Below are 22407 nucleotides of genomic sequence, written 5' to 3' on the forward strand. Positions count from 1 at the left end.
AATAAAAGCCTTCGGTCGAGGAGGAAGCGAATCGTTGCCAGGACATGCGGGGACGAATTCCCCAGTTGTCGACTACGCAATGGGAAACATCAGCCCTCCTTTGCCGTGGTAGTAGTTGTTTGCATACGGTTTTTTAGTACACCAGTGCCCGAAACCGTACTGGCTTTTGCATATACATATATATAAATATAGGATAAATGAAAGTCTATGAGCTTTCTTCCCTTAACACACAAACCACTACTCATAAAAAGAGAGGAAAAATCGTAGAAATCAAATGGAAAAAAAAACGATAAAAAGGTAAGCGATAACACAACACAATGATAAAAGAATGCAAAAGAGATAAAACGGCGATGAAGATAAGTATGGTAAAGGAAACAAACATGTGTGCGCAACCACGGCACGTCGTACTTCGAAACAACTCGAAAGATAAATGATATAAAAACTTATTGATTTTACTGTACATTGTTATTAATTATTAAAAATTAAAATCATAGATATATTACATTAAAAAGAGATAGAGAGAGGGAAAGCGAGCGTGAGCAAAGGATGAAGAACAAACAAACAAAACAAACAAGCAAAAGTAAAACAAAGGAAGCAGAGGAAAATCTAGAAAGGAAACAACACAACCAAAAAACTTAAAAAAAGGAATAAAAATGGTTTAAAAAATACATCCCAAAAACATGATCTGATTCTATCGTTTTGTTGTGCATTGAGTTGCCTTTTTTGTGTTCTATTTTGATGCTTCATTGAAAATAAAGCTTAAAATGTTTGCGAAAGAAACTGTCTTAAACGTTCACAATATCCGAACTTATAGTTTGTGGTGATGATTTTCCCCCCTGCTTATGTCTGTAACATACTGAAGTCTTCGAGCTATTGTCTAACGACTTTTAGTCGTATTGATCATCATATTATTCAGTCCCTATAATTGGAAAAAATATGTCATCTTTATTTTTCTGTAACAAAGAACGTATTTTTTAAAGCAAAAACTATGTACCGATTGCAGTTTCTATGAGTTGTACATATGCATGGAAAAAGACTAATTTCAGGGATTTTTTATTCAATAGTTCTGCATTGCGTTGTTTCCCCAAGCTGTACACCGTCTCTTGTATAATTTCCTTTTTATTTGCTTATTTATTTATTTATTTATTTATTTATTTATTTATTTATTTATTTATTTATTTATTTATTTATTTATTTAAATATAATTGTAAAGTGACTTCATTGAATTTGGTTGATTTGGCTGTAGCCAAAATATTTCAGGATTCGCAACTGATGATTTATTCGGGTGAAAGACACGAGAAGGTCCCTCGTAAAATATTCGCCACTAGCTAAAACTTCGCCAGCGGAGGCTTTAGTTCGTGCTATTAGCTTTATCTATCTTACTTACTTACTTATCAGGCTCTACACCTCGAATGGTCGTTTCCAGTCCAGATTGAAGAGACGACAGGCAAGCCCATCTCCCTGGCACATCTATGTATGATCAGAGCAAACATCAGACATTTGGAGGCACTTCCTGACCACTGGCAAGAGTAAATTCGACTCCAATGTGCATCAGAGTTGCCACCTGCCAAAATTAAATCAGCGTCGTTTAACAAAATCTCCAACCGAACCACTTTCATACCGAAGTCGATCAGTCTATAATCGATCAGAAAAGTAGCCTTACGATGCTCATAAAAAATATCTCTTCAGCAGTGAGCGTGTTTGATGAAGTTATCTGATGATCGCTTCTCAGCTTAGAGACAATGGCAAACCGCAATCGGAAAACCTATAAAAGTAATACTTTGCTAAAGGAAGACACTCATCTGATCTGAATTATGGATTCGTAAAAGTTGGAAAGATACATACATTTTATTGAGTTGTAGTTTTATTGATAATTTTGCGCGAATATGAACACATTTATTGGAAGCTTTCGGTGGTTTTCAACACCTTCGTTACCTGAGATTCTTATTCTGTCGATTATTTCTCGCAAAGAAAATGGGATAGTACATCTCAATAGCACAATAGATGTTTCCTACAGGTTTTATCGAATCAATTTATGATTTGTACGGTGCTATTATTCGATTCTGATTTCGATTCGATTTTTCCATTTCTGTAAGGCAATTCATCGTATGATTTTCAACACTCAAAAATCTCGTAAGCGCGTGGAACGCACCTTCGAATCACTATTATTGCTAGTGAAAGGAAGTGGATCTATGAAATTAATATATTTAATACGGTGTTACTGCATTTAATGTATTAAAGTACCAAATCATACAATCATCATCAAGTACAAAACCGCAAAGTAACTCGATAAGCCTTGTATGGCATGTAAAAGTGAGCAAATATCGATATGAGAGTGAATTTCTACAGGTACTCTCATCAAAATTCGGATAACGTGGTATCGAATGTGTATCACACTCTGTATCATATCGATTTCAAAGCCATAATCGAATAGAAAACCTTTATTGCGCGAAAATAAAAATCTCTGTTGTGTACTATTCTTCTTTGTTTTCAAATTTACAACTTATTTGTCCTCCTCGCAGGGTGAACAAGTACCAGATCACTGCTAAGATTCGATATGATCGTTTGAATTAAAAATTAGTAGCATGTACAAAATATTGCATACATTTAGGCGTAATAATGAAATTCGAAATCAATGAGAATCGTCTTTGAATACATTTAGGCGGAATAATGTACCATTTTGCGGTTCCATTAAAATCTGCTCTTGCTTGTATTTTAGCTTGAAGTTGTACCTATTTAGCAACAACTTATGATCATAATTGCAACAATATCAATCAATACAATGATCAATTTTAAAATAAACTAAAATATATAAGAGTGATGGTCTCCAAGGAAGCAACGACGAAAGGCAGATACAAACAGAACGGTCTTGCGCGTATTCCAACAAACCTTCAGTATTGCTTTAAGATTAACATATCACAAAAAAAAACTTCAAAATTCTTCCATTAGCTGGTTTTACGTATATTCTTTATTTCAGTATACATACATTTCCTTAACGAATACTCTCCTATCGAACTGCTCGATGCAGAGCAACTGGAACATAAAATGTCCGATTCTCTCCGCAATTTGTTTTCCCTACATTGGTTTGTGTCACGTTGCATTTACGAGCCTATGCGCACGCTTAACCTTTCCGCACAAACATCGCGCGCAAAAAATTACCATGCTGCTGCTCGAACTTTTTTTTATTTATCTATATCGCCTGTCACCTATATGATACAAATACATGCCTATAACATTGAAACTGCATTGCGTCTGCTGCTCTCTCTCTCTCTCTCTCTCTCTCTCTCTCTCTCTCTCTCATCGATAAATAGAATCTATCTATAAATACACGCGGCGTTTAGTGAAAGAGTACGCATTGTATGTACAATCATCCGGTCGCGGACACACTTCACCCTACTTGTGCGTTGTGATGGTCGCTTCCAGCTGTGCCTGTATCTGTTTCACAGCCGAACTAGCCACAGCGTGTCGCTTCAGAATGGTATTGATCGTCTTCATTGATCGATTTTCGACCGCGTCCCAGTCGACCGAAACCGAGCTACGGAGCCGTATTGCATTGTTGCGCATATTGTTGGCCGTAACCGTGTCGTCTAGCGTTGTCTGAATTGCGCCCGTTGGGGGCGGTACTCTTACCGTTACCGTCGTAAGATCATCCTGTATGCCGCTCCGTTCGAGGTACCGCCTTGCGACGGAATTAATCGCCACCGGGACATCCCGACTGCTGAGCTGATTAACGCGGAACTTTGTACGTTTGATCGAAGCTGAATGCGTTAGTTTAGTATCTGACGCTGGGGCCGGCGCATCGAAACTTTTCGTTGAGGCAATGGTAGAAATGGGTGCAGTGGAACTTGCGTCGTCCACCAGTATCTTCTGCTGTTTAACGATCGTTTTCCGCACCGTCGTGGTCGAAGCGATCCGTCCTGAGCCAGTACTAGCGAACGTGGTGGTTGTTGTAGTCGTCGTCGTCGTAGCCGCACTGTCCGTGTCCTTTTTCTTCTTAGTCGTGGAAGATGTGGTTGACTTCTTCCTCACAACCGGCCCAATTGTTTCTACCTTCTCGGTGACAGTCGTTTCCTGCGACTCCTCCCGACTTAACCGGGAAGATGCATTCCGATCACAAAACTTGGTATAATTCTCTTTGAAAACCGAGTCCTCATTGCAGAGACTGATTGATTTCGGCAGGAATCGGAACGTTGGCAGCTTGAAGGTTTCGTTCGCAAGAAAATCGGGCCGCTGGGCCAGCTCGTTCAGTTTGTTCTGGGCCCGGGACGTGCGGATTGTGTTAACCTTCGACTTCAAACTCTCCAGCTCACTGTCCAGCTCGAGCGCAGGTGCGGGTGAGGTCGGTGAGGTCAGCACGGACGCAGCGTCCTCGGCAGTAGCGTCCACTCCGTCGCCCAGTGCCTTCACGTTCGTGAGGGAAAGCTTTAGTAAATCGGATAGTTTGCGCAAATCGTCACGTACCTTGTCCAGGCGTGTTTCGGTCAGGTGGTTGTGTGATGCGTGCTGACTGTCAGCGGTCAGCGGTGTTGGTGGTGGTAGTGGGGAGGTGGGTGATGGGGCCGGTTCCGTACACACGCTAGCCGTGGTGTCACAGGAGGACGCCATTGAATCGCTATCTGCGGAAGGGCAGAGGAAATCGGACGACACGGACGTACGGTTCGGTCGTCCATTGGTTTGGTTTGTATCAGAGTGTGTGTCTGTGGATGTGTGTGTGGTGGAGTGTGAAGGATGCTGCTGGACGACGATGACGATGGTCTCTGATGCTGGTTTAAGACCACCGTCAGCTGCGCAAGCTTTCTGTCGGTTAGTAGCAGCAGCTGAATGTTCCTTTGCTAAGCTACTACAGCTACTAATACTGCCATTGCTATCACTACTGCAAATACTACTGCTACCAGCGTTACGCTCCTGTATAGCTTCTTCATCGTAGCAGGCGGTGTTAGCTGTCAAGTTACGATGACAGCTGTCCGATCGCTCGTTGTTAGTAGCACATATAGTAGGCGGTGCTGGAGCTGCTGCTACTGCTTGCGGCGTGTTAGTTGGGAGCGTAAAGCCGTTACCAAGCGTCGTCGTACACATGACATCAGGCTCATTCGAATCAGGGTCTTTCGGTTGCGTCAGCTCAAGCACTATAGGCTGCCCGTTTTGGTCGTAGTGATGCTGCTGCTTTTGATTGTCATCGTGGTAGTGGTGATGGACACTGTAGTTTAAATCGGCACCATTCGGTGCTTTGTTCTCGGCATTGCTCTCTTCATCATCGGCTAGAATTTGCGGCATGTTAGATAGGGGATAGCAAGACGAAGCAGAAGATGTTAGATTAGTTGAGCAATTCTTCAAACTATCTTTGCAAATGTGGCATGCACTAGCAATAAGTGCTGAAGTAGTAGGACATTTACACACAGAATGTAACATCTCCGCACCATTCTCTTTACAGCTGGAATAGGCGTTATCTTACAGGGCGCCGTTCTAACTCTCATTAAGCAGCTCCGGTGATGGTGCCTGCGGGTCCATACGTTTGCGGCAAGCTAAATCATCATCACCACCACCATCATCATCATCATCATCGTTAGGAAGAATTTCATGGCGCAGATCGTTAACACGTAAAAGGGGAAAGAAAGCAACAACTCATAAGCACACGTATAAGCAAAATCGAAGCAATGATCATGTGATCGTGTAATAATAGCGCAAAAAGAGCAATGTTGAAATGACGTTTTGTCCTATTCTAACATTTACAAAATGGTGGAACAGTAAATTTCCCCTTCGGTCAAGATATTATTGCAATATGGGATCCCCTCTCTCTCTCTCTCTCTCTCTCTCTCTCTCTCGCTTGGTGAATTAATGATTTAAACTACCGAAAAACCACGCAAACTCAAAAGGTCAGTTAGTGCTACAATGTCAAACGCCACGTGTTACCGGCATTAGAAAAATGGGACAAAACAACCAAAACAACTGGGGGTCGAAAGGGTGTAGCAACACTATTTACTATCATCATTACATTTACATCCTATCTTCTCCCGGCGGGGGGTTGTCCAGGTCGTCGTCATGTGCGTGAGGTTGCGTCGTTCTGCGTTGCGATCGTAAGCTTTGCTGGTCCTCAACTGGTGTCGGCACGAGATCATTTTTGTTTGTTTCGTGAATAATATTTACATAAGCCGAAATCGAAACGGTTCCACACAATTGATCAGTTTTGTCCAAATAAAAAAATACATTTTTAACTTTCCCACTGTAATATCTTAGCGTAGCTTAGCTATCTAGTTTAGGCTGTTACTAACTCGAAGCTTATAGTGGGAACAGTATACTCAATTTACTGTCACGATCTGAGGCATTGTAACAGATAATGGTAACAAATCGACCGACACCCAGGTGGACAGAAAACCAAAAGGAAGGAAAAGAAAGACGAAAAAGACGTTAGGACATTCAAGGATAGAGCTGTACAGTAGGGGTTGGAGCAATATGATAGGGAGAAGAGTCAATAATATTTACACTTTGTACATGAATGTCAATTGCCAATGCGCGTGGTTTAGTGCCTAGCTGAATGAAGCGTTTTGTATGCAAAATTTCATTCCAAATGCGCGCATAACCTGCCACTAACGATGATGATGGTGATGATCAGTAGCGGATCTAACAGTGGGCGGAGTAGGCGGTCACCTAAAGCCCCGGCAACTGCTTAGCGGTAGCGGTTAGCGGTAGTAGCTTCTTAGTAGGGGCCGCCTAGCGCCTCCAAAGTCTTTGATCCGCGACTGGTGATGAATGACGTTCATGAAATACATTGTGTGTTTTGTCTTGTTGCGATATGCAAACAGAAAAGAAATGTAAAACATCGAAATAATAACTCCCGAAAAGCTAACCGGCACCATTCGAACGTTACTTAAGCCATCTGATCCGGCATCTTAGTGCCGTTTAGCTAGGAACTGCGTACTGCGGAGCGACCAAATGTATTCGTAACGCAACAAGGGCACGTCACGTGTGGTCCGCGACCTACCTCGTGCTATACTGCCTCTCCGACTGCCGGACGTGTTGCTGCCGTTCGCTAGCCCTGCCAGCTCCGGTAGCGTTGGTCTTCGCAGCTGTACGGTTTCACCGGACGGGGCTATAATGTTCTCCGTGTCCTGCTCAAACGCGTACCGATTGTTGGGCGTTTCGTCCCATTTGCCTACCAGCTCCTTGAGGTTGTCTTTGGCAATTTCAGTGTTCTGAAAAGAGAGGCACTGCATGAGCTGAGAATGTCGAGTACGGGCGGCGGCGTTCAGAATCGTCAATTTCGTACGTGCTTATCGCCTACCGTCACATTGCTACTGTTGTTGTTGCTTTCCAGCAGGATTGGTTTGAAGTTAGTGAGGGACGGTCGACGATTTGTTGGATGGTACTGTGGTTTCCGCTTGATCCACTTGTGTTTGAGTGCATCTTCGGCTGTGAGTCGTTCTCTGAAGATGTAGAAAAAAATTGAATGTTTCACCAAAGGAGCCAAAAAGAAGGGGAATAATTTCTTACTTTTGTTCCTTAACCAAACATCGGTTGATAAAGTCAATAGCCTCCTCGGACACGCTATCGAACGCTTCGTCGAGAAAGTCGTACCGGCCGATGGTGATGTTTCCCATTGTCTGTATATCATCCTCTCCGGCAAACGGTGATAATCCTGATACACTGTGAGAAGAAGAAGCAAATTAAGCAACGGTTCCCCAATTGGTGCCTATTTCCAACACAAAAAAAAACTTACAGCACATAGGCAATGACGCCAACGCTCCACATGTCCGTCGCGAACGAGATCGCCTCAAAGTTGACCACCTCCGGTGCAACAAACTCGGGCGTACCGAACAGCACCTGCAGCTTGTTGTCCGGATCGTATTCACGGGCCAGCCCGAAATCGATTATCTTGATTCGATTCCCACTCTCGGTAAGGCACAGTATGTTCTCCGGCTTCATGTCCAGATGAATGATGTTATTGCCGTGTATGTACGCAACCGCATCGCAGATCTGACGCATAAAGATTGCACACGCCCGCTCGGTCAGTATGAACTTCTCGTCCAGCACACGATCGAACAGCTCACCGCCCTCCACGCTGCAAGATAAGGGTTGGATGGGGGATAGATACTTAGTTCGATTATACGCCCGCAAGGCACACACAGACACACGCATGGTTGCTACTTACAGCTCCATCATGACGCAGAACGTGCGATCGAACTCGTACGCCGCGTACAGCTGGGCGATCTTCGAGTGGTGCAGAACGTTCATCATGTGCACCTCGCGTTCGATGTTACGCCGGTCGCCCTTCTTTACGATCTGGATGAATTTGGCCGCCAGACGGACGCCAGTCGACTTTTCCTTGCATTTGTAGACGACACCGAACTTTCCTCTGTTGGTGAAACGTAAATGATACCGGTCAATAATCCACACAGTTGGCCACAGGCTCAAGTATGTCATTGTGGAAAATAAAATTGCATTTAGAGGTCCACTGCTATTGCCTTTTTAGTTGACACGTTTGGCGCAATGGACTTATCCATAAGCTTATAGACTGGTAGTTAACTTGGACCCTTGCTGTATATCTGATACACAGCAGATATACCTTCCCTTCCATGAGAACGGAAGGGAAGGCAAGCTTTTCCTGTTCGCAGAAGACTCTCTCTACTCAGGGAAAGATGCATAATGTCACAGCATGAAATAATGTGTGACATAGGAGCCTCGCTCCTATTGGAAATCTTGTTAGGTAAGCTAGGTAGGTTAGATGAAGATGACAAGCTGTTCTTTGACCATTTTGAATTAATTCTTCGATTTGAGACAGCTTTAAGTTATCTTTAAGTTATATTCTCTATTCTTAAACGCTCGATCAATTAATCAAATCGACCGTTATAAGCGGTGACGTATTCAGTGCGGAATGCCAATACATTAACCTTATGCTTCCGATTGATTCGGGATTTTTTTTTTTTGGGCGCTCCAATACTAACTCTATGTGTCATACAGTTGGCAAGCATTATTCATCGTGTGCGACAGGAAATCTGGTTAACATCGTAACACGTGCAACAGGCCGAAAGTTGGACGCAACAGAGCCGAGGGAAGTTGGCATCTTTAAGCTGAACTTTCTTCACCAATAGTGCCACTAATGGTCTGGCTACCAATCGATACATACACCCTGACACGCTTAGTACTGCGCACCATTTGCAAGAGACATCGCTATACCACGTGAGTGGACACCACGGACAACACACTTCACCACAGCAGTGAAGAGTCACGGCGAAACCATTCGAAGAGGGGATTATAAGCAAAGCAGTTCTCTATCGTTTTCTCCCCCCAAACCAGCGCGACTAACAGGTGCTTCGAACATCGAAGTGACATCGTTTTTCGCCGTCCGGTAGCGTGCCGATGGAAAAACATCACCCCGTCCCTTCTGGGAAAGGAATCTACGTGACCCCACACACGGTCGGTTTGCTTAGGACGTGTTTCTAAAAGCAAACGAAGCTCCCCTCATCTATGTGAACGGATGATGAAAGATGGACAATCGCCATCCGGACCAACCCCTGCCGACGTAAACGACGACGACGACGACGGTCTCCCGACCGCAACATCGGGCGACACTGGCGAAGGGACCGATGCGTTCTAATTTTAAACTGCCCAGCCAGCAACCACTCAAAAACCACCACGCCAAGATGCCGTTACTGACCTGCCAAGCTCGGAGCTGAGCTCGTATATCTGTTTTGGATCGATGCCTCGCTTAATTTCCACCTCTCGGTACGGGAACGCTGGTGGTATGTCTGCAAACGAGAAGAAACACGGCCAAATGATTACTTATAAGAACAAATACACAACACTACGCTACAATACTATTACTCTTGGCACGATGGGAAAGAAGCAGAATAAATTAAGTACCGTATGGTTTTGTTGCCACAGTGTCGAACTTAATTATTTAATCTTGAAGTTAGATATCCGGCGTGAAATGCCAAAATGTAAATAAACGATGCACATCTGACGTTTGACATTTACGATCGTGTGTGTGTGTTGTACTAAATACGGGTTACTAAAAATGTTTAGTACAAACGATCGATTTGAACCACAGACGTCAACAAGAAACAAAAGTAAACAATTGCGCACTTTCATCGTATTGATTTAGAGTGCTTTAAATTACCCGTGGCCGATCATCTTTTCACCGAAACGCACACCCACTCACACTCAGAAAAGTCCAAAGTACCAACCAAGCAACCCGACAGTGACCGTTTGTTGACCGTCAAAATGCTGCCCGATTGCACGAATGTCACCCGAAAATCGATGCATCACGCGTGTTCCGAGCCAGAACTACATGCAGCAGCTTGCACCTACTCTTGGCACCGATCGAAGGAATTCCGCACCGAGATACGACATTGCGGACGTTTTGTTGCGAGCTAAGCAACGGGGGCGTTCTGTTTTGTCTGCCGATTTCTCCTCACACACGTACATCAAGCGGGAGTAACCGTCCAGGAATGTTTACAAGAGTCTTCTCACATTTCCACCCCGATCGAGCGGACAAGCGATCAGTTTCGCCTGCCCGCACGATCAAGCTAGTGTCAATTGGATTAGACCGTCAGCGGTGGCGGCGGCGGCGTTTACTAAACCCGGATTGAATTAATTAATCCAACTGCATGTACACACGTCGCCACCAGTGTCGGGGTGGTACGGTCGGGAGCGGTCAAAGTAAATGAAAATATATCACTTTCGGCCATCGACACGACGACACGGACGCTGGTCCATATGCAAACCAGAAGAGGGAACAGTGGGAAGAGAAGACGTTCCGTCGCCGGGCCGAATTAAGTCTGGTCTGTTTATTTCCCGGTTCGTGTTGGCAACGAACTGATTTTTGCTGCGATTGAGGAAATGATGTTGGCAAGCGATTCTAATCGTGAGTTCGCAAGGGAAGGAAATGTTGTTGGGGCGAGGCAAACTAAGATGACCTGTCATGTAATTTATAATTCTTTTAGCCACTCAGTCGCGCTTTTTTAGTAAATCGTAGAACACAAGAAGCATGGACGATAGGGATAGAATGCTTCAGGTGACCATAAATGGTGAAACGATATGATCGTTTGGCACTGGTGGTAAAATTAAGGTTTGGAAATAGTGTGAGCTGCTAGATATCTTCACCGAGCTTTTAGCTTTGTTAAAGCTCTGCCAAGAATCAGTGATACATTGTAGGACATGACTCATCTAAAAAACTATGTTGAACAATCTTGTACTAAAGTCACAAACGAAAAAAAAAGTTAGAGAGATAGCTTGGAGGATCGTTAATCGTTATTGACTTATTCGTTTGGGGGATTTTCGTTCGATTTTTATGAAAAGCTTCGAGAATCAGCTTATTTAGCCAAATCTGGATCATACGAAACCTTTCCCCTTTGTGAAGACTAACTACCCAACTACGTAGTGGTAGATTAACCTAAGAGTGGAGTTGACAACCAGGGGGGCCTCACGGGTCAGAGAACCCTTTTAGCCAGTACAATGGCGGATTTTGCCTCTCTGATGCCCTAAGCTGAATTGATTATGGGGGTTCTCAGTGCGATCGGGGGATGCAAATCTAAGTCTTTACCATGAGTTTCGAGGCCCCTTAAACGAGGTAGAAATCAAGCCCTATCTATCACATCGACCAGTATTTAAATCAATCAATTCGTTATATGCTTCAGTTCGGGACAGGTCCGTTTCGAAGCTCCATTTTCTTTTTATTTTAAGTTGATTTTCCTCTCATTCTCCGCCTTTCGTTTGTGTGAATTTTCTATGGACGGGCTGGCAATTTTCAATGTTTCTGTCGTTCTATTATTTTAATAACGAATATTATCCGAAATGTTTTACAAAGACTTTTGTACGAAATCGTTTAGACACTGATACTGGTGGTAAAGCTAACACACACACTTTTGATGGTACTGAGTGTATACTTATACTTCATCTTCTTTTTGGCTTTACGACCTTACTAACGGCTTAGTAGACTTGCAGATACCGCGTAGTTGAATAGTCAGTCCTCAACCTCGGTCCTGCTGTTTAAAGACCGGTAGTACGGTTCCGAAGATTCCGACAGCTTCGGGATTCTCCTAGCTACCGGAACAGGTTTCAATTTTTTGTCGAATTGTTGGGAACTAGTTTTGATCTTATGCCAATTTTTTTTCTATCCCTAGTTTTACGCTCCCCTACATAGCAGAAGTTTGCCAAAGAATTGAGAAAAAGGATGTTTAGAAAAAAAGAATTTTAATCCTACATGTGAGGAATAACAATGGAGAGGTCAATACAAATGAACTGTATGATCATCTCACCATTATGTAGCAATCAAAACTCGCTAGAGTTCGGGGAGCTGATCATGCCTGGAGAATTGCAACGAACGTCCCAGTCTCTAAAGTAATGTATAGAAGAGACTTGGTACGCCAATGGTGAGATAGAGTGAAAACGTTGATGCGTCTACCGTAGGCCATCGGATCGAACATTGCATTGGCTAACGGGTACGATAAACCTTATCGTACTTATCGTGCAGAAGTATCGAGAACTTCTGCAAGATGCTCAGATAGTGAAGCGGTTTTAATGCATTTGGAGGCTCGATGCGGATCAGTTTTCTAATAGGAAGATCCCCAACTATTTCAGACAGATAACCGCTTATCAACTAGAGGCCACGCGGTCGCACTTTGCTTTGAAACACTTGATCCGTCTCTGACCAAGTAAGAAGTGATAGTGGATTTAAATGTTAAATATGTTGTGTGTTAAATGTTGTTTTAATGTCGAATGTATTTTTTTCATTCATTAAGTGAAGCAAACCCTTTTCCTTATACTAATTAATAAATATTAGCAGTTGACGCTGGACTGATTGAAAATGACAATCCAGTGGTAGGTTAATCATAGTCAAGAATGTCAGAAATAGCAGATTACATACATTAATATGACAGTCACACGTATTTTGAACTAAAACTTTTGTGTTCTGTCGCTTGAATAAAATGATTTATACGGTCACGGTATTTAAAAAAACAAACACAAATAATTTATTACTAGCTACTGTATTACAATACAACGAGAACCGCCGTCTTTACGCTACCGATGCTGGCGATGGAGAGAGCCCTCGGTGATGGTGCGTAAGCCGAACAACGCCGAAGTGGATACGTCGGGTCCTGTAACACAGTGACAGGACCGAGTAACGGCGTTACGCTTAGCGCCCACGGTGTATAGACCCGCACACAACAAAAACAATTATTTTTTCTAGGAAAATATCTCCAACTTATTGGTTCTTAATTTATAAACCATTTGATAACGATTTTACAACCTAAAAAAATGACAGTTTTTTCTTGTATAATATTAATTGTTTGTTTGTAGTGATACAGAAAAAATCACAAGTCACAGATAATTTACATCATCGCATATACCCTGCACTGTTGCAAAATAACAGCCATTAAATTTATTTCGTCCTAATTGCCCTAACCAACCCGCCACCCAACCCTATTTGCTTCCTAATGTGTTTACCCCCCTAAACTGCTACATCGATTACTGCCTCAATTGAGCAAATAATACTCGCGTGGGACGAGGATTACATATTTATATTTACATTCTAATTATTATTAGACACGATCAACCCAGCACCAATTCAAAGCGCAAATGCACTCTGGCGTGCCCTTGAGCCGTATGCCATCGGTTGGTTATGGTGAAGGAGGTGAACGAGTTCGTAAGGACATGCCGGCGTCGGACGAAAGGTGCATCATTTCCTGTCTTCCTGTGCTGGCCGTGCTTTGAAGCTCGATACGGGGGCCCACCGCGTGCGGAGTCCCAGTCGAGGGGATGTCTTTATTTCGGGAAATTGCAATCATCGTCCGGTGTAAATGTACCGAATCAACCGCTCAATGAACGATCGTCTTCACAGGCGGCCATTGCACCGGTTCACCTAACCAAACATACGTGAAACTACCCTGTTCATCCACACGGCACCTTGACTTGTGCGAGGCCAGTGATGGCAAATAGCGACCAAAAAGCAAGAGGATGAAAAGAAGAAACCCCAAACACTAGTGATACTGGTGGTTCATCTCAATTCAACTGCTTTTTTTTTGTTGGTTATTTTTTTTTTAAACATTCGTGAATGTTCTCCCCATTTAAACCATTTTCTTCCGTTCCGTCTTGTACGGACATTAATCTTGGCCCGATTTTTGGCTTCTAAACAACCTGTTTTTTTTTTTTGGCTCTTTCGTTTCATTTTCCCTACTATCGTTTACTTGGCTTCAATTTGCGTTCATCACTCATCCGCTTGTCGTTTTGCACCGTACGCAATAACGTGAAAAGGGACACCGCGTGCAGGGAAGAAATGAAACAGAGCACCAGATTTAAGAAAAAATATTAATCAAATGATCGTTCAGCAGCGATCGATACGCAACCGGACGATCGATCGGGTGCGGTGGAGCGAAAGTAAACGAGGCTAAAGTACGCAAATCTGTTGTTGAACTTTTCTGCTGCATGAGACACAAACAAACTGTCTAGTAAAAATAACAGGAAAAACAGCGCACGCACACACACCCACAGCACGGAACAATATCTTAACCCAGATGGACGTGAAGCGACTGCAAAATACGCAAAAATGTGTGTTCGAAAACAAAAATAAAAATGGCGCAAACCCACATGAATGGTGCCATTTTTTTTTTTTGGTTTCCAATCTTTGTAGAGAACATCTCGTTACGCCGCTTTTTTGCGATTGGCTTATTTTCAGAACCTTTTTTCCAATACGATGTTTGACTATCTGTCTGTACTAAAAAGGTATTTTTATGTGTACTAAAACTTAACCAAGAATCGTTCTTCGAATCTTGAATCGAGTGCATAACATGTAAATCTCAATGAATAAAATTGAAGTTAAATTAAATGAGTTACCATTTTGATTTCCATCAAGGCCTGTCCTGAACTAAAATCTACTCTTTTTTTCACTGCAAACTAACTTTGATTGACCTTGCACTTTAGCGATACACGGGCCAGCAACGTTGTCCACCCATGTTGTCAGCCCTGTCCTTTCGCTATTTTCGGTTCGAACAAGAGCAAAAATAAAGAACAGCCAAAGCCACAGAAGCTACAGACCGCCAGAAAAAACAGTGACCTCCAGGGTAACAATCATTAATCTCTCGCCCCAAAACTTTCTCTTTCTCTCTCTGGTGGGACACATAAAAAAAAACATTAATGTTTCATCCTATTTCAGTCAAACTAGAATATTTATCCCGCGAAAATAATGTACAAGAGGCCATGACGTTCTATGCTTCGATTTTTATTTTACTTTCACCAAATTGAAATACAAACAATTTACACACCACACCATGTGTTTATGGAAAACTTCGTGGTGCTTGAAAAATGAGTCCAGAAAAACAAGCGAAACATTACTTTCTCTCGCATTCCAAGCATCGTTTTGCTATTAATTGTTGTCCACCGCAGGCCGCCTGAACGCTCGCTGACAGATTGCAGTCGAGCTGCGCTGGCCTGTTTATCATCGAAACACAAGAGATCGTTGAAGATTGTCATGAAATTTGCTATGCATTCAGTTTGCACGTTTACTACGCGTAGGAGACACAAAAACAGAAATACCTTTCCGCACATAAATTCTGCTCGGCCAGATGGAAAAAGAAATGGCTCGCTGAGCGTTTTGAGCAAGTTTTTGCTTTAAATTTTCTTTTTTTTCGTTGGTGTGTACACTGTCACAGGTAAGTTCTTTCGCACTCAACTACCACACAGGACAGTGAATAACGAGCCGACAAAGTTAGCAAACAACCGGTAACAATCAAAGGTGTTAATATATTGTAATGGTTGCTTCTCAAGTTCAAGAGAAACGTTAATTGTTTTGGAAAAATGCGTAAGTATGTTACGCATCGAGAAAGGGTAGTGTGATGTAAAATAAAACTAGGCTGAAAAAGTGTTTTTGTACCAATATTTTCGTTTTGTTTTGAATACATTTAATAAACGTTTAAACCTGTACTCGATAATGAAAGTGCATAAAATCTGTTATATGATGGAGACGCCTGGTTATTGGTGGCAAAGCACGTGTTCTAAACGTATTTCTTAGGACGACTTAAATCTCTCCCAATATTGCATTCACTAAGCGAAAAACTCGTTAAACAGATGATTGTTTTATGCCCGATGATTTATCATAAAAGTTTCATATATAATTTAAACAACCTAAAAAAGCACCCTTACAAATATCCAAATACGCCCTAGGTGTTGTAGACCACTATGAATAATATTTGTGGTATTTCGATCATAGCGTTGTACTTTAAAAATGGTTAAAAAGAGCAATCATTATGTTTGAGGGCACTGCAAATATATTTCTGCAGTTTCCTTTGTTAGAATATTCCATGGTTTCATCCATGGATTTTTTTTGGCAAGTTTTTGCATTTTGAAACTGAAATGCTGTGAGCACTCTTTACAAACTACCAAAAAAAAAAACATATCCGGCAAAATCAAAAAATCGTTCCAAGCTCCAAAAACCAAAACAAATTATTTTAAGAGCTTCTTTAACAAAATAAAATCATTCATAAAATCATCAAAAAATATTGTTTGAATGTGTTACGGTTGACAGTGTTCTTCACCATGATGTTTGCCTGATATCTAGACATCTATCTTTGCTAAACTTTAGTTAAATGTTAATGTTTTTGTACACAATTTTTCAAAATATATGAGAAAAACGTTTATGAAACGTTCAGCAACAAGTTTGCCACCATTTTAATATGTTATGGGTCTCTTAGGAAATTGATTATCCGCTTTATGATGATCAACAAACTGTATGATTGCTCTAATGTTTGAAAAAAACCATTAAACTATTTCAGTTTAATCAGTTCATCGCGGACGGTTTTTTTAAAATATTTCCCATCTTGTAAGGCTTCTATTAACACAGACAAGCTTAAAATTACATCACCATCACTCAACACGGATTCATTCCTTAGCACTCGATCATCACCTACTTCGTCGAATTCGTCAGCCACTGCCATAATGTTAACCTTGTTAACGTAAACCTGCTCCAGGTTAACGCTATTTACGCGGACATAAAGTCTGCATTTGACCTTGTTCCACACTCCATTCTGCCGGTCAAAGCTTAAAATCTTCCAGGAGCAGCTAACAACCTGGTTGCGCTCTTATTTGAGCAATCGGAAGTATTAAATGGGACCCCACTCTTTGCGTTGCATTGACACAACATCAACAGTGCCACAAGGGAATAACCTCAGGTCACTACTCTTCATGGTTTATTTAAATGAAATCACACGTGTTTCTTTCAACAGGTCAATTCCTTATTCCCTTTTCCAATTACTGCTTCAGGCCGTTTTAGAAAAAAATCAAATAAGATCAGATAATCAGATCAGATAATCAGATCAGATAAGTTATGCGTCTAGATGAGCATTGCCATCGCTTTTGTCCGAAAGAGTGATATTTTGCTTTTTGCCTACAAGCTGAACGGTGAAGTCATCACCACCAATTGGAACACATAGTCACAAGGGGTAACTAGCTGATTGGCGTGTTGAAGCGCTTGGCGCAAGATCCAGGTAATCCGAGTTCGGTAAAAATGCTCTACTAATCGCTAGTTCAATCAGTCGTAGAGTATGCTTCCGTAGTGTGGCGCCCTACGGCTGCTCAGTAGCTAGCGCACCTGGAGCTCCACATTCCTGGTGAGCAACCCTAAATTAAAGCGGTCGCTGTGCGCTGCTTGGACTGGATATGTTGGAGATATCTTTTGGACATCCGTATCGACTCAATGGTTCGACCCTCCGTGTGTTCCAATCAACCTCTCTCAGCTCAGAAGTCTTCCAGCTAAGAGATTACTTAACTTTGATGAACTCCTTACTCGTTTCGGGTAGTCTAATGTATTCCTGTTGCTGTGTCTTGAATTTAAAATTGTATGCGACCGCTACAAGCCGAATTTGTTCTGTGAGTCTGTGTTCTCGTTAGCGTCCTTGTCTTGGCAAGCATTTTGTGTTCTAAATCAAGATAGCTTTCAGATGCTTTAACCTTGCGCTCCGTCGAATTTATCAATAAATTAACAAATTCACCTCTTATATTTTTAAACAACAGAATGATGCTCCTTAAATCATTTACCACTTGAAGGTTATCTATATTTAAGTTCATAAATCATAATCTACTCAAAAACGGAACAACATGAGAACTGTTATACAATGGAGACGCCTGGTGAATGCTGCTGAACCACGTATAACCTAGTGAATCCATCGAAAATTTAATTAATCTCAATCAAAACGGGCTCTTAAAATTTCCATAGGAACAATAGAGTTGACTACTAACGTCATCGTAACATAAAAATTATCGAATCAATTCCAGTATTTACTTACCACCGAGAGGATCTGTTTCGTCCACGTGTATCATGTTGGCTGGTGATGATTCTGGTGAGTTGCTCTTGAAGACTGGTTGTAGTAGCTTTAAGATCGGCAAGCGTTTAATATAATCCTGTTCAAGCTTAGTGCTGTAGATTCGATTCTCCTAGCTGCAAACGTGCTTCTAGTGCATGCGGAACCTGAAAAGATAAACGTAAAACATAAAATAGTTAATCTTAAAAACCTTTACATAGAAGATATGATGGCGCTATCGAGTGTTGTCTAGTACGCACGCCTATTGGCAGCTTTCACTCGAAAAAGCAATGAAAAATGTTAATTCATTGTCAAACGCAATTGGTGTGTAATTGATGCACTTGAAATATGGCACCCACACAGTGCACAAGCGCCATTTTACTTGTCCCTATCAGTATGTACCTCGCACAGGCTGAACCAACAGTGAACCAACACGACAGCTGCTAGTTACGTCTCTGGTCCTCACCGACGTTCTCGAGTCGTCGCAACGAGCGTACTGCACCGATCGATCGTTTATACTTCAATGAGTTCAAATTCTTCGCATGGTTTAATTAGCCTAGCCTCTAGCCCTTCATCGCTGTCCACCGCATTATTTTGCGCCCATAATCCTGCTTTCACTTTCACACCTCCATTGTTGTGGGGGCGGGACATTCAAACGAGCGGGTGAATCCGATCCGACCGGCATCGAACGAAAACCCGATCACAAGCGCACACACTCACACAAACAGAATAATGTTTTGCATGCCAACATTTACCAACCATGACTCTGGTTAGCCCCAAGCTCGGAAGGTGGATAGAAGAAAGGACAACGATTCGCTACAGTCGAGGGAAATGCGAGGTTAGGGTCGAGATGCGCCCGTGTTTCCTACCACTTCCGGTCAGCGGGCAATGTGGTGTGCGGCAGGTTTTATTTACCATTCATTCACCTTTAAAAACCCGGTACGGAAGTTGAGGTTTGCTGATAAAATTTCAAATTAGAGCAAAAAGAGATCGTGACAGGGAACTTAAGCCGCTTTAGCTACAGCCAGTAGCGTTTGGTCTGGTGAGTTGTCGGCTTGGAAGGGATTACTTTGGGATTTACAATCGAAGCCGCTTATCTTCTATGCACCGACAGTACACGCACGCATGTTCCACATGCTTTCCCTTATATGGACAATCAACCCAGTCGCGGCTGCCACATCCGACATCGACGGCCGGAAGGAAGTTATCCCACAATGTAAACATATTGCGTCGAAGCTAATCAAAGTACGTGTTCTCTGTTAAATCAAACGCACCCATATACACGTCCATCGTTCCACAACACATGTGCGCAACAGCTTCTTCTACGTGTTAGTGTTGTGTGATGCACGACGCACATTGGACACGATGTTTGTATACGTGTCAGTCTGTTTTTGCGATGTGTTTTTTTGCGGCACGCCACGCCACAGATCGACAAAATGGATGAATGTACCGCTTGTGGCGGGTCTCGATCTCTGACGTCCCTGGAGAGCGACGGTACTGCCTGCCCCGTCCTGCCTGTCAGTCCACAACACATGTGGATGTCGGCAGTGCATGTGGATGGATGCTTATTTTTGGAAACTGCCGACGACGGTACCGACGAAGTTCGACGTAAACTCTGCATTTCCTTGCCTTGCCACCTATAGACACCCACATTCTCCCGTGTGCTGGTGACGTAACGTGACTGGGAAAGCGCAAACGGTGCTCTGCAAAGAACCGATCGCCCAACTAGATGACGGTGATAGGCGACGAAAAACGTTCGACACACCGGCAGGGACGTCAAACTAACACCACAAACCAGAGACAGAGAGCGAAAGATTGCACACGCGCAGCACCCTGCGCCACACTCAAGCAACCGATCCCAGAAATAAACATCTTCCCAAGCCCTTCTCAAGGTTAGCACGCCGTCATTTCACTTCCTCCCGTATGGGGAGTTATGTTTTTTTTTTTTTTGGTTAGGTTCACACGCTCTAAGAGCGATCAATTTCCCTTTTGCCGAACGCGCCATCTCGTGGTGGAACATCCGGACAATTTTCACATTCCAAGCTGGCCACTCGGCGTCGCAAACCACACCTCCACTCACACACACACGGAAAGACGGATCGGTTGCCTTTGCTCACCGCACATCTACAGACCTTGGTCCCTTTTTTTACCATCGACTTGGTTTACTTTCCCAGACAGATCACTCTGAGCCTCTTGCGAGTCCCTTCCGAAAACGCAAACACGCAACACTGTCGGTGTGCGTGTGGGTTTTTGGTAAAGAACGCGCCAATGAAAAGTGCATTCCTTACGGCTCGTCGCCATTATGTCGCCAGTAGCAGCAAGAAGGGGGAAAAACAAACATACAAATCTGACCGGGATCATTTGACAGGATGGTAAGGTAAGTCTTCGTTTTCTACGGTTCGGCACTCGGTACTGGGAGAGATGAATTTCCGATACCGAAACCGTGAAGGCTTGGGCCTTGGTGATGTAGTGGAATCTGATGGAGGAGGTTTTGTGTGTGTTTACCCTTCAATGTCCCCATTTCGGTGACAAATAGGGAAGGAAGGGTCTGACTGGCTAGGTGACTGGGGCGATTTTTTGAAATGCTTTGTCTCTGTTGCAACAAATCGGTGCTGTCTGGTTGGTTTGTGAAGCTGATGGTAGAAGAACTCTTAAGATTAAAGATCGTAAAGATCGTATGATCGTCAGCTTGTCAGCATACTTGTCACGCTTCCCTAGTTGCTACTAAGAGGTTCCCATTTAGCTGATAAAAAATGTAAACAAAATCATCCACGGTAACGATCTCGAAATCGAATCCTAAAAGAATGAGAAGTAGGGTCCTAACCTCAAAATTAGAACACTTACTTAAATGATGTTCCGGGAAACTTTGACATTTCTCCCTTGATCCAATACTTCTTAACAACTTAAAGAACGTTTGTATTCACCTTCAAAATTGTGTGCTGCTGCCGTCTAACACTTTCACCTAACAGGTAGTTGTCATCGATCGTTTTCCTAATCGGAATCTAAAGACACACACGCACTCACACACGCTGACTCACACGTTCCTATGCGCTGCATCCAAATATATAGGCCTTTCCTAACGCTTTTCTCCTCATTCGTCCTCGCGCTGAGTTTGTTGTTGCCCTTTTCTTAAACCGTCACTTCACTTCACTTACGAGAACTTCTTACGGACGATCGGATTGCTTTTGTTCGTTGCTTTTTTTTCCACTTCTTACAGCGCAGTACTAAAACGCACTTGAATCGAGGATTTCTTGTTCGAAGAGGAACATCGAACTACGTCGTCGGGATCTCTTGCTACGCAAACACGTCACTTTGTAAAGGGCCAACCACGTTCGCTTGAAGCACGAGGGACAGCTCTAGAACAGGCGCTGGATTACTTGTTTGTTGTTGTTTCGTTTGGGAAATTCCTTCGGTTGTCGATTTTTCCTACCAGACAATCGCTGCACCGAATTGAAAATCTTTGTTCTTTTTTTTTGAGTCAAGGAGACAAATATTGATTTTCCGTATTGACTTTTTTTTCACTTGCTCCGTTTGTTCGATCAAGCGCGCGCCTACCGAGCCGTTTGCTCGCACGTCGTATCGCACCGAGAGCAGCACTGAGAATCGCTCACTGATCTGCGCCCGGTCCCGAAAAATGGCCTGTCAGCGACGGTGCAAAATTCTGATCGCAGCTGGCGTACATGCGAGTTGCGCAGCACGATTTGCGCCTGTCCGAGTCGACTTCCTTCAGGCTGGCGTGAGCGTGAGTGACTTTGAGTGATAGCAAAAGTAGTGAGAGCAAGAGAGAGAGAGAACGATAAATGAATGATGGCAGGATGTGTGTGACACTCAATCCGCATTTCTTTTACTCTATTAGTTGACTCGTATAGTGTAATACCTCTAATACAGGGTATGCCAGCAATTTTTCACACTTTTGTATGGTATTTTGTCGTGTACCCATATATATTTTGTTGACACGTTCCCATATATTTTTGGTTTCCACTACAAATTTTTAATTTTGTTTTCGTTTAATTTCGTTTTTGCTAGAACTTTGAGTGAATTTCTCGCATAAAAGTTTATGAATACTCAGAGAAACTCTGTGGAGTTGTAAATAGAACATGTTTAAATTTAAAACTGTAAC

General features: G+C 42.8%; 1 protein-coding gene across 2 annotated transcripts; it reads right to left on the reverse strand.

Moving 5' to 3' along the window:
• Positions 1–3393: 3393 nt before the first annotated feature.
• LOC126568836 (death-associated protein kinase related) lies at positions 3394–18427 on the reverse strand. 2 transcript variants are annotated; one of them, XM_050225490.1, is made up of 8 exons: positions 18273–18427; positions 9653–9743; positions 8147–8350; positions 7715–8056; positions 7489–7641; positions 7280–7421; positions 6980–7190; positions 3394–4616 (listed from the first exon to the last, which is right to left on the reverse strand). In XM_050225490.1, the coding sequence occupies exons 1-8, from the start codon at positions 18304–18306 to the stop codon at positions 3394–3396; spliced, it is 2400 nt and encodes a 799-aa protein (XP_050081447.1). In that variant the 5' UTR covers positions 18307–18427. The 2 variants fall into 2 exon arrangements, with proteins under 2 accessions (XP_050081447.1, XP_050081446.1); XM_050225489.1 differs by having other exon boundaries at positions 7265–7421.
• Between the last annotated feature and the right edge of the window lie 3980 nt (positions 18428–22407).

Source organism: Anopheles maculipalpis, chromosome 2RL, assembly GCF_943734695.1.
Source record: "Anopheles maculipalpis chromosome 2RL, idAnoMacuDA_375_x, whole genome shotgun sequence".
Classification (NCBI taxonomy): Eukaryota; Metazoa; Arthropoda; class Insecta; order Diptera; family Culicidae; genus Anopheles; species Anopheles maculipalpis.